Source organism: Pituophis catenifer, unplaced genomic scaffold (genome assembly GCF_029215685.1).
Source record: "Pituophis catenifer annectens isolate HBS135680 unplaced genomic scaffold, rPitCat1.0.hap2 SCAF_8, whole genome shotgun sequence".
In the NCBI taxonomy this organism is placed as follows: domain Eukaryota; kingdom Metazoa; phylum Chordata; class Lepidosauria; order Squamata; family Colubridae; genus Pituophis; species Pituophis catenifer.
Window position 1 is genome coordinate 5,120,607 of NW_027256888.1, and position 12,363 is coordinate 5,132,969.

The window sequence follows — 12,363 nt, forward strand, 5'->3', positions numbered from 1 at the left end:
AAACTTTGCCCACAGCCTGGGATTCAATCCTGACCGGCTCCAGGTTGACTCAGCCTTCCGAGATCGGTAAAATGAGGACCCAGATTGTTGGGGGAAAGATGCTGACTCCGTAAGCCACCCCAAGAGTGCCGTAAAACACTATGGAGCAATATATATAAATCTATATGTTGTTGCTAGTGATATTTATACAACAGAAACTTCACTTGGCTTAAAATCATTGATAGGTGACCATACAACTGGTTTATTAGAAGAAAAATCACTTTCAAATTGTCTGACAATTTACCCAGGGAAGATTTCCTTACCATGTAGATCACTCACTCAGCCAGTTATTTTAGATATTAGAAACAGCTGGTATAGTCATACTCTATTCAGTATCAAGGACGCAGCTGTGGAGGTGGACAATAATATTAAGTATCCGGAGGTGCAGATAACTAACAATCTGAACTGCTCTCTCCACACGTCATCCTTAGTGAAGCGTGCAAACCAGCGTCTCCATTTCCTGCGTCTGATGAGAATACATATTTCTCCTCCTGTCTCGGCCACCTTTTACAGAGGCACGATGCAGAGCGTCTTAACAAACTGTATCACTGTTTGATTTGGTGGCCGCAGTACCTCAGATAGAAAGTCCATACAGAGAGTGGTGAGGACAGTGGAGAAGATTCTAGGAAGCTCACTTCCCGTTATTCGGGATACTGCTTATAAGCGTTGTGTGCTTAAGAGCTCAAAGCATTGTTAGAGACCCCACACACCCTCTCCACGGTCTGTTTCTGTTGCTCCCCTCTGGGAAGAGATTTCAAAGCAGGACTACCAGATTCTATAACAGCTTTGTTCCCTATGCCATCCGTCTCGTAAGCTCGCAGGAATTGTTTTTCTCACCATTTACATGTATACATCCGAACTAGACTGTGTTGTTTCTGTGTCATATAACAGTATTTATTTATTTATTAATTTAATTTGTATACCGCCCTTCTCGGTAGGGATGGCGAACCCTTTTGCCATCGCGTGCTAAAAGTGGAAGGAACATGTGGGGCTCGCTCGTGTGTGCCCACACCCATAATTCAATGCCCCCCGAACTCCCCCCGGTTTTGGCACGCGACGCCAAAAAGATTACCGGTGGGCCTGGTAGGCCCGTTTTTCACCCTCCTCAGGCTTCAGAGGCTTTCTTGGAGCCTGGGGAGGGCAAAAACGGCCTTCCCACCCCCGGAGGACCTCCGGAGGCTGGAAACAGTCCATTTCCCGACTTCCAGTGGGCCCACAAGGCCCAAAAATTAGTTGGCCGGCGAGCACATGCGCGCTGGAGCTGAGCTAGGGCAACGCTTACGTGCCCAGCTATGGCTCCGTGTGCCACCTGTGGCATGCATGCCATATATTTGCCATCACGGTCATATAATATATGTGGGTATGTGCATAATTTGTATTTATTTATTTTGTCACGTTTATGTAGCGTATATTGGAGGTGTTGACCCTTTAGAGAGCTGCATGCAATGAAATTTCATTTTAACGTATGCCGATTAGTGTACATTTGAAGTGACAATCAAGTTATGCGAAGTCATTCTGTAAAGAAATTAAATTTCCTTTTTTCCCCTCCGCTTTATGCATTTTATTTAAGAATGCACAGATTCAAAAGAAGTGCGGATGTCATCACTCTGGTTTGGGCTGCAGCGTGTTCTTCTCTGGCTCAAAGAAATATTTTTCAAGAGCGCCGGTCAGTTCATCCAGTTCTTGCTTCAGCTTTTCAAAATCACTAAAAAAGAGACAAGGCGTAGTAAGATTTCAGCTTCGCTTTATAGAGGCTCTCCAATGCAGAGAGATTTTTAGTTCTTTGTAAGGAATGGCCGCAGTGTGTTTTAGGGTTGTTAGATCTAAAGCCTATCGGATGACTCTCCTAGCCACGGTCTAATTCAGGAGTCAGCAACCTGCAGCTCTGGAGCCGCATGTGGCTCTTTCACAACTCAATTAGATTCTAACTTTGTTCTTTATGGTATTTGGTCTAGAGCAGGGGTATCAAATCTAAGGCCCCTGTGATGCATCCGGCTGGCAATGTGGTCGGATATGATCTGCAGAGCCGTCCTGGAAAATGTAAGGGGTCGGCCCGCGTGGCTTCGGCCCGGTCTACCCAATGTGAAGAGGAAACATCAGGCCAGTGTGGCTTCAGCCCAGTCTGGAAACATGAGGAAACATGGCAGCAGTTTGGGGAGTGGCGTCAAGCTAGCCACACCCACCCAGTTGGCCACACCCACCCAGTCGCCCCCCCCATCCCCACCCAAGGTCAACCACAGCCCTGATGCGGCCCTTGAGTTTGACATCCGTGGTCTAGAGCTATTGTGGTGTAATGGTTAAGGCATCAGGCCAGAAACCAGGAGACTAGTGAATTCTAGTCCTGCCTTAGGCATGAAAACTGGTTAGGTGACTTTGGGCCAATCATCAAGAGATGGTGAGTTTTAGTCCCGCCTTAGACATGAAAGCTGATTGGGTGATTTTGAACCAATCACCAGGAGACGGTGAATTCTAGTCCTGCCTTAGACATTAAAACTGGTTAGGTGACTTTTGGCCAATCATAAGGTGATGAATTTTAGTCCTGCCTTAGGCGTGAAAGCTGATTGGGTGATTTTGGACCAATCACCAGGAGACGGTGAATTCTAGTCCTACTTGAAGTATAAAAACTGATTGGGTGATTTTTGGGGCCAATCGCTTTCTTTCAGCGCAACCCACCTCACAAAAAAGGAAGAAGTACTAGATATGTTTGCCGTTTTGAGTTGCTTCTAAAGTAATAAAGGCAGGATAGAAAAATATAAATCTAATAATAACATTCGAATTCCACCCATCCTCCAAAAAGTGGAAGGTGGAATAAATTAGCTCATTACTTCCTGTCTTACTAATCCCAGTCGTTACACAAAGGTGAAATATGAAATGATTTGCTGAAGGAGATCCAATAGCGTAACTTTTCTTTGGTGGTGCCAGATTAAATTTATTTTATCGTTAGCCCCCCACCCCACCCTACTCACTCAGGTGACCTGAGTAGTTAAATAAATCAAAGACTGAATCACATATATGCATGCATTGTATCTGTGTTTTGTTATTTGTATGTATTTATTTTTAAGGTAGGTATTTCATTTGAAACACAATTCGTAATGAATAAGATATCGGAATTTGCCTTCTGTGATGTACAGGTGGTCCTTGACTTAAAACAATTCATTTAGTGATGGTTTGAAGTTAACACTTTGGAAAAAGTGACTTGTGACCGTTTTTTCACACTGGTAGCCTCTCCGCGATCATGTGAACAAAATTCAAATGCTTGGCCGTCGCACTCATATTTATGATCCCCTTTTTTGCGACCTTTGGACCAGCAAAAGCAATGGAGAAGCCAGATTCACTTAACAACCGGGCAGTAGTGAAATCCAATTTTTTTTACTACCGGTTCTGTAGGCGTGGCTTGGTGGGCGTGGTGTGGCTTGGTGGGCGTGGCAGGGGAAGGATACTGCAAAATCCCCATTCCCTCCCCACTCCTGGGGGAAGGATATTGCAAAATCTCCATTCCCACCCCACTTTGGGGCCAGCCAGAGGTAGTATTTGCCGGTTCTCCGAACTGCTCAAAATTTCCGCTACCGGTTCTCCAGAACCTGTCAGAACCTGCTGGATTTCACCCCTGCCAACCGAGTTATTATTAACTTATCACCGGCGGCAAGAAAGGTCGTAAAAATGGGACAAAACTCACTTAACAAACATCTCACTTAACAAAAGACATTTTGGGCTCCATTGTGGTCGTAAGTCGAGGATTACCTGTATTTCGGATAACCAAAGTCCAATTTCACGGAGTTAGGAAAATGCAAATTTTAATCAGTTATTTCCTATTTTTTTGAGAAAAAGAAAAGAAGTCCGAACTATACCTGTTTCCGGGAGGTGCACAAAGTTCGGCGTAATATTTGATTTTGGGTTCGGTCCCGCTGGTTCTCATAGTAGCCACACCTCCGTTACTGAAGGTAAACGTTATCATTTGGCTGCTTTTACTCGTGGGGAGCACCTGAGAGCAGAAAAGTCAAAAGAAACCTATTTCACCAGAGCCTGTGACATGTTCACGCGTGAAAACCACGGGACAAGTCAGACGTGACCCGCTGAGGAAAAAAGAAGAGGCGTGACATAGGAGAAGGCGGCCTCCAACGTTATCGTAAGAAGATTCCGGAAAAGAATTTGTAGACACAGGTGCCTTCATAGGATCTCCTTACAGTCGTGATCAGTGGTGGAATTCAATTTTTTTTTTACTACCGGTTCTGTGGGCGTGGTGTGGCTTGGTGGGCGTGGCAGGGGAAAGATACTGCAAAATCCCCATTCCCTCCCCACTCCTGGGTGAAGGATACTGCAAAATCTCCATTCCCTCCCCACTAATGGGGGAAGCATACCGCAAAATCCCCATTCCCTCCCCACTCCTGGGGGAAGGATATTGCAAAATCTCCATTCCCACCCCACTCCTGGGGGAAGGATGCTGCAAAACCCCCATTCCCTCCCCACTCCTGGGGGAAGGATATTGTAAAATCTCCATTCCCACCCCACTCTGGGGCCAGCCAGAGGTGGTATTTGCCGGTTCTCCGAACTACTCAAAATTTCTGCTACCGGTTCTCCAGAACCTGTCACAACCTGCTGAATAGCACCCCTGGTCATGATCTCCATATCTTCACTGTCTCCAACTGATTGCTAATCAGTTAAAACAAAAGGGATGATTCGGGGATAAGGCCTGGAGATGATTGGCCCCTCCCATATGTCTTAAAAGAGGAGCAAAGGCACGTGGGCACTTTGCAGGAAAGCAACATTGTTAATTCTGTTTCTAGTCGGCATCTCTGTTTGATTCTGGAATCCGTGTGGCTTTGCCAAGTAGGCCTTTGGCAGAGTGTCAAGAGAGATAAGGGTTGATTATCCCAAAGAACTTCTCCCAAAGGACTTTTTGCAACTAATTGGGACTCAGCTGTGAATGAACGTAATTCACAGCCGTTGCAATAAAAGAGGTTTTTGGGACTACTCGTGTGTTTTAATGACTCAGGAAGCCTAGGTCGCAACAGAGGTTTGGGAGGCCTGCAGAGTGCTCCTGAGGGCTGGGGAGGGCAAAAATGCAACGTTTGGGGGGCTTGGGAGGCCCATAACCCTCCCAAACCCTCTGCGTATCCCGTTTTCACAAAAAACGGGCCCATTTTTGGCCTTATACTCCAGTACGTCTTATAGTCTGAAAAATACGGTAATTTATTTTTCTTTCTTTTTATACCAAGGTCACGCAAAACAAAAAAAAATCCCAAATTGCCTTTTGAAAAAGTACCTTCGAGATAAGGAGAGAAAGAATGAATGTGCAGTGAAAAAAAAAATAAATAAACCCCCAAGATTTCACAGTGGAAAACCTGGCCAGCTACTTACTGCTTTTTTATCATCCTGGTTACTGTCGTAGCCGGTCGTCAGATCTCTGACTCCAGAGACTGCAAATTTCCCACAGGTTTTGGGGTAGGTATTTTTCCCCTCGTAATTCCTAAGCTTCTCGAACAGAGCCGTGATGATCTTCTGATCGTGACAGATAAAATAGGAAGACTTGGTGATATGATAACCGTATCTATATAAAAAGACAAAGCAGGAAAAACTTTGAACCACCCGTGGCCTTCACATTGCATTTGTTAAGTGGGTTTTGCCCCATTTTACGACCTCTCTTGCCACTGATGTTAAGTGAATCGCTGCCGTTCTTAAGTTAGTCACAAGGTTGTTAAGTGTTGTGACCTAGGCTTCCTGAGTCATTAAAATACACAAATAGTCCGAAAGACCTCTTTTATTGCAACAGCTGTGAATTACGTTCATTCACAGCTGAGTCCCAATTAATTGCAAAAAGTCCTTAGAGAGAAGTCCTTCGCGATAATCACCCACCTTTATCTCCCTTAACACTCTGCTAAAGACCTACTTGGCAAAGCCACACGGAGTCCAGAATCAAACAGAGATGCCGACTGGGAACAGAATTAACAACGTTGCTTTCCAGCAAAGGACCCACATGCCTTTGTTCCTCTTTTAAGCCTTATGGGAGAGGCCAATCATCTCCAGGCCTTACTCCCGAGTCGTCCCTTTAGTTTTAACTGTTTGTGCCTTCTGGCAGCTCTGCGCATGCGCGCACTAGGAACAGGCTCCTCTTGTTCCTCTGGCTCTCTGCTGTCTGATTCTGGATGCTCCGGAGTCCGCGCATAACTCCCAGATGGCCCTGGCCCCATCTCTGCCTCCGACGCAGAGCCCTCGTCCGAGCCTTCCCCCCTCACTGGCCCATGTTCCTCCCCAGCCTCCTCACTGTCTGACTCCGCTGCCAGCTCTGCAGGCTGCTGGCGGACCACAACATTAAGTGAATTTGGCTTCCCCATCGACTTTGCTTGTCAGAAGGTCGCAAAAGGGAAGCGTGCGATCCCGCAACCGTCATAAATACGAGTCAGTTGCCAGGTATCTAAATTTTGATCACGTGACTTTTGGGAATGCTGCAACGGTCATAAGTGTGAAAAACGGTCATAAGTTCCTTTTTTCAGTGCCATTGTAACTACGAATGGTCACCGCATGAATTGCTGTAAGTCGAGGACTAACCTGTACCTTAAATTTTTTTTTTTAAAAAAAGCACTCATTGTTTCATTAAGTTATACTTACTCTGTGTAAATGTTTTTCAGCTGCTGAGACAGAGTTACGTTCTTTGTGGCCAGAAAACTAGCCATTTCTGCGGTTATGACGGCTGCACTCACGCCGTCTTTATCCAGTACAACGGGGCTGCACATATAGCCTGAAAGTTTACAGGAAAAAAAAACAAACTTTGTTTGCAAAACTACTCCGATACAAGTGATCAAATGCAAAAAGGCACACAACATGGTTATTATTACCAATTTTGGTCGCCATACTACAAAAAATATGTCAGAGTATGAATATTCATAGACTGGAATAGGGCATAGCAACAGGTCAGTCAACGGGGACTGTTTGGTAACTGAAACATAGTATTTGTTGAATGGGGCAGTGGTGAAATTCAAATTTTTTTACTACTGGTTCTGTGGGCGTGGTTTGGTGAGCATGGCAGGGAAAGGATACTGCAAAATCTCCATTCCCTCCCCACTCCTGGGGGAAGGATATTGCAAAATCTCCATTCCCAACCCACTCCAGGGGGAAGGATACTGCAAAATCTCCATTCCCTCCCCACTCCTGGGAGAAGGATATTTCAAAATCTCCATTCCCATCCCACTCTTGGGGGAAGGATATTGCAAAATCTCCTTTCCTTCCCCACTCTTGAAGGAAAAATATCCATTCCCACCCCATTCCAGGGGAAGGATACTGCAAAATCCCCATTCCCTCCCTACTCCAGGGGAAGGATATTGCAAAATCTCCATTCCCATCCCACTCTGGGGCCAGCCAGAGGTCGCATTTGCCAGTTCTCCGAACTACTCAAAATTTCCGCTACCGGTTCTCCAGAACCTGCTGGATTTCACCCCTGGTATGGGGCCATAAGAGACAGTTTGGAGCCTGGGCGTGGCTTAACTGTTCTGTATATACGTTTGATGGCACTAGCTTCTCTCTCCTCCATTTTGCCTCCTCCATTTTGTGCTTCCATTTTGTGCTGTGTTCGTACTAGCTGTTTTCCCTTCTCTACAACGTGGAAAAAACCTACAAGGGTATTGTACGCCTTATGCGTTGTTATATATATAAAGACGTTTTGAATCCTGTCTGACTGTGTGTGCTGCAACAAACTCCGACAAAATATGTTGAGACTTTGGAAAAAGTGCAAAGAAGAGCAACTGAGATGATCAAAAGGCCTGGAGACTAAAACATAGGAACAGCGGTTGCAGGATTTGGGTTAAAGAAAAGAAGAATTAGGGGCGACATGATAACAATATTCCAGTATTTGAGGGGCTGCCCCAAAGAAGAGGGGGTCAAATTATTCTCCAAAGCACCAGAGGGCAGCACAAGAAATAATGGAGAGAAGCAACCCAGAATTAAGGAGAAACTTCCTGACAGTGAGAACAATTAACAATTAATATATAGAATATATCCATGTTCCTTTAATTGTTTAATAAGGAGAAGCATATTACCGATGGCTTCTTCAAAAGCAAATAAGACATTTTTTCCTTGGTCCATCAGCTCCTTGGCTCGATTTCCCATCCACTTAAATCCTGTTAATGTTTCCTGTATTGACCAAGGTTCAATGAAAAGGTATATGAGAACAGAAGAGGAATTTTCTTTTAAATGTATTTATTACTACTACCTATAATAATATTGCTGTTGCTGTATGTGGTAATGTCACTCGACTCCGTATTTCTGATGTACTGTATGCCTATACATTTATTCGCTTCTAGGCGACATTAGAAATATGGGGCCAAGTGACATCACTACATACAGCAACATTACTACAGGCAGTCCTCAACTTACAGGAGTTTATTTAGTGACCATTTGAAGTTACGACGGCACTGAAAACAGAGACCTACGACCATTTTTCACACTTAGCAACCTTGGGGGGACGGGGGAAACAGGGTCAGAACCGGAATGTAAATTATGTGGGGTCAGAGTTGCCTTGTTGTCAGGTTTCCCATCGATGCCCTAATTAAATCATGAGCCTCGAGCCAAGCTTCAAAAGAAATCCAGTTATTTATTAGGAGCTTCATGTTGGCACGTTCCAAGTGAAGCCAACTCTGACCCCACGTAATTTACATTCTGGCTCTGACCTTGTTTCCCCCCAAGGTGTGTCATCAGCCACATTCTCCAAGGAAGCAATTTCAAGGGTTGTAGAGATCACTCCCCTCTGGCCACTGTGGCTAACCACGGAGATGCCTTGACAGAGATATGGCTGGAATGTGCTTTTGTTTTGACTGATGTGCTGCCTCGCCACAGGTGCAAAGTTAGTTTTCCCATCCCCTCTGCCTATGGCAACTCGGGAGCAGGCCAGGGATGCTTTGTGAGTTGACACAGTGATTCACTCAACCACGGTGGCAAGGAAGGTGGTGAAAGGGAGCAAAACTCACTTGACAAATGTTTCACTTAGCAACAGGAATTCGGGTGGGTCAATTGTAGCTGTAAGCCGAGGACCGCCTGCAAAGGGAAACCGAAAGGGGCTTGACCCTTACCTCAAAATGAAAACCTTCCTTAAGAGCGATTGCTCGTAATATTTTGGAGGACACGGTGCTCGATAACATATATACGTCTTTAATGGCATTCGGAGTCTGATTTTGATTTTTCCAGCATGTGTACAGCCACCAGCCTAAAAGAGCTCCAAATTCGTTGCCGGAAAACACTTTCCATTCGCCACTGCAAAGATAAGAGAGGCTTTCAATGGTTAGGAGGTAGCAACTTCACAACTTAAATATGTCAGCAAAACTTTTAATTTGCATTAAAAGAAATAGAAAAAAAAAAGAATGCATAGAAGAATCTAAAGGATGCAAATGACCAGCTGTCTGCAAGGAGTATCAATCCTTCCATTCCCCACCATCCAGTCAGAGCTGAAGAAGCTTCTTGGATGAGAAGCGAAACGTCTTCAGAGAAAAACAAGAAAGTCCAGTTGCCTCTTGAAAAAAGCACCTTTGGGACAAAATCGGGCAAAACCCACTTAACAAATGTCTCACTTAGCCATGGAAAGTTTGGGCTCAATTGTGGTCACAATTCGAGGACTACCCATATTAGATTTATATGCCGCCCCTGTCTTTTTACATGTTATTCACTGTGGCAATTTATCATACCTAGAGCGAACATGGGCTCTAACAAAACAGTATTTGAATAGTTTAAAAAAAAATTACACTTTTCTTAAAAAAAAAATCGATTTAATACTTCTCAGGTAGTCCCCTCAAGCAAAGAAAAAAATCAAGTTTGGTAATCGACAAACTAACCTTCCTTGTTTCTCGGCCAAAGCAAGCCGATCGGCATCCGGATCGTTGGCTAAAATAACCCGAGCGTCTTTTTTATCAGCCAGAGCAAAAGAGAGTGTCTGGAAGGAAAAAAACCCGGCACAAATTATCCTTTGAAATAAAACCAACAAACAAATCTTCTACCCCCACCAAAATAAGCATGGATGGTCGGAGTGGGACAATTCACCGCAGCCGTCTTGCCACAATCAACTCGCTGGGGGACAGTTCAGCAATTCAATTTAATTATTTAAATTAAATTAAATTTAAATTTTTAATTTAAATTAAAAAATTATTTCAATTTTTGTCATTCCCGTTTCACTCTGTCCCTCCTTTTGCATCCTTTTTAAACGATTCTATTCCGCCATTTCTTTGATATTAGTGTAACACTTGTCCCACAGTGAGCCTGGACCATGGCGAATTGTCCTAGACTTCCGACAGCTTAATGCAGGGTGTCAAACTGGATTTCTTCAAGACCTGGATCAGCATTGTAGTTCTCCTCAGTGGGCCGGCTGGGGGGAGGGGGAGGGCGGAGACAGGACGGACGCCTCCTGCAGCACCCTGATGGCCAAAATGATCCGCGGTGGGACAGCATGCAGTCCCCTCCCCATGCCCCGTTTTCAGCCTGGACAGCCTCCTGCAGCACTTCGGTGGCCAAAACGGGGCACGGGAGGCCCTGGTCGCACTCCGTTTTGGCTGCCGTAGGCACTGTGGGCCGGTCCTTTGCTATTTCCAGGCCAGCCCCATGGGCCAGTTTTAAACACCCCGCGATGGCAGATCCGGCCCGCGGGCCTTGAGTTTGACACTCCTGGTTTACTACAAAGCTCTAGAAGTCTAGATCACAATGCCAAAGTCATGAGGAAGAAGTGCAAAAGATTTTGGAAGCGCAAAAGATTTTGGAAGCTCGATCTCGTTCAATGGCAAAACAAAAATGAACGAGTCACATTTTGAAAATCCCTGCCTGCAAACTGCTGGGAAATTAGCAGCCAGAAGAAGCGAAGAAATTGACTAGCCTTTTTGAAATCTGCAAGCGTATGCAAGCTTGAAAGAATGTCGGCATTTAGAACTACGCTTTAGTTGCCAAGAAATGTCCGAAGGGACAGGAGACGAAGTGAAGATGGAAGAAAATGCACCAAATCATGTTTTACCAGTACACCTTTCCCTTCCTCTGGATTTGGGTATTTTACGGTGGGAAACTCTGGATTGGGGTCCTTCTGTTCAGGCACCGCGAACGGAGGGCTAAAGTCGAACGCCTTAAAGGCCGACTGCACAAACTCGTGGCCTACCCCGTGGACAGAGGTGTGAACGAATTTCAACTTGGTCTCCTTGTTTATATCCCTGAAATCAAGTAACACGAACGACATTTAGCTGGTAGCAGATCGTCTGCCGCAAGGAATAACAAAAAAAGGGGGGATTATGGAACACTTGGTTACACGCTAGTCAATAGTTATTCAATAGTTACTCAATTCAGTACAGCTAGTCCTCGACTTAACAACGGTTTATTTAGTGATGCTTTGAAATGACAACGGCACTGAAAAAAAGTGACCGATGACCTGTTTTTCACACTTACGACCGCTGCAGGATTTACATTCGGATGCTTGGCAACTGACTCATACTTATGACGGTTGCAGACATGATCCCCTTTGGCGACAGTCTGACAAGCCAAGTCAATGGGGAAGCCAGATTCACTTAACAACCGGAGTGATTCATTTAAGAACGGTGGCAGGAGATGTCATAAAATGGGGCAAAACTCAGTTAACAAATGTTTCACTTAGCAACAGAACTTTTGGGCTCAATTGTGATCTTTAAGACGAGAACTAACTGTGTTAGTGATTTGGGCTGTGGTATTCCTTGGCAGCCATGAATTTTAAAATAGTATAATGATTGAAACCATTTTTACTTTGTTTTTTCCACTTTTGTTCTCCACCAATGTTACTTCTTGAGCTGGGCGGCCCCATAAATGAAACCTGGAATAAATACAGGTAGTCCTCAACTTACAACCGCAACTGAGCCCAACATTTATGTTTGCTAAGCGAGACATTTGTTCAGCGAGTTTTGGCCCCGTTTTACGACTTTACTTGCCACGTTTGTTAAGCGAATCCCCGAAGTTGTGACCATGGGGGAGGCTGCAATGGTCATAAGAGTGAGAAAGGGTCATAAGTCCACTTTTTCCGTTGTAATTTCAGTCACTGAGCGAACTGTTGGTTAAGTCGAGGACTCCCTGTAATATAAACAAGCCGCTCACCTGTGACAACAGTGCCTCTGTATATCTTTGAAGTAATCCTTGTTAACCGTCGCGTAAGGATCATGGAGCAGAGGGCTTTGATCGATGAGGCCATCTTCCCACGCTTGAGGCCACGGTTCTAGGTTCCCATTAATGGCGTCGGCGATTCCTCTATCGTGTGGACCGATGATCTGCGAGCCGTTTTCCCAATAGACCTAAAACCCACGGAGATTTATTTTTTACTCCTTATTGGCAGATGTTTTGGCTTCA

The 12,363-nt window shown here is 44.9% G+C and overlaps 1 protein-coding gene across 2 annotated transcripts in view; it reads right to left on the reverse strand.

Moving 5' to 3' along the window:
* Positions 1 to 1,459: 1,459 nt before the first annotated feature.
* The window catches only part of PGM2 (phosphoglucomutase 2), a 29,617-nt gene continuing 18,713 nt past the window's right edge, over positions 1,460 to 12,363 (reverse strand). Inside the window, exons 6-14 of one of the 2 annotated variants that reach the window (XM_070949206.1) lie at positions 12,115 to 12,308; positions 11,156 to 11,207; positions 9,855 to 9,952; positions 9,099 to 9,279; positions 8,070 to 8,163; positions 6,646 to 6,775; positions 5,398 to 5,587; positions 3,888 to 4,021; positions 1,460 to 1,744 (exon numbers count right to left, since the gene is read on the reverse strand). In XM_070949206.1, the coding sequence (XP_070805307.1) occupies positions 1,642 to 1,744; positions 3,888 to 4,021; positions 5,398 to 5,587; positions 6,646 to 6,775; positions 8,070 to 8,163; positions 9,099 to 9,279; positions 9,855 to 9,952; positions 11,156 to 11,207; positions 12,115 to 12,308 (1,176 nt within the window). In that variant the 3' untranslated portion in view covers positions 1,460 to 1,641. Of the gene's footprint in view, positions 1,745 to 3,887; positions 4,022 to 5,397; positions 5,588 to 6,645; positions 6,776 to 8,069; positions 8,164 to 9,098; positions 9,280 to 9,854; positions 9,953 to 11,017; positions 11,208 to 12,114; positions 12,309 to 12,363 lie in introns of both variants that reach the window. The other variant, XM_070949205.1, reaches the window with a different exon arrangement.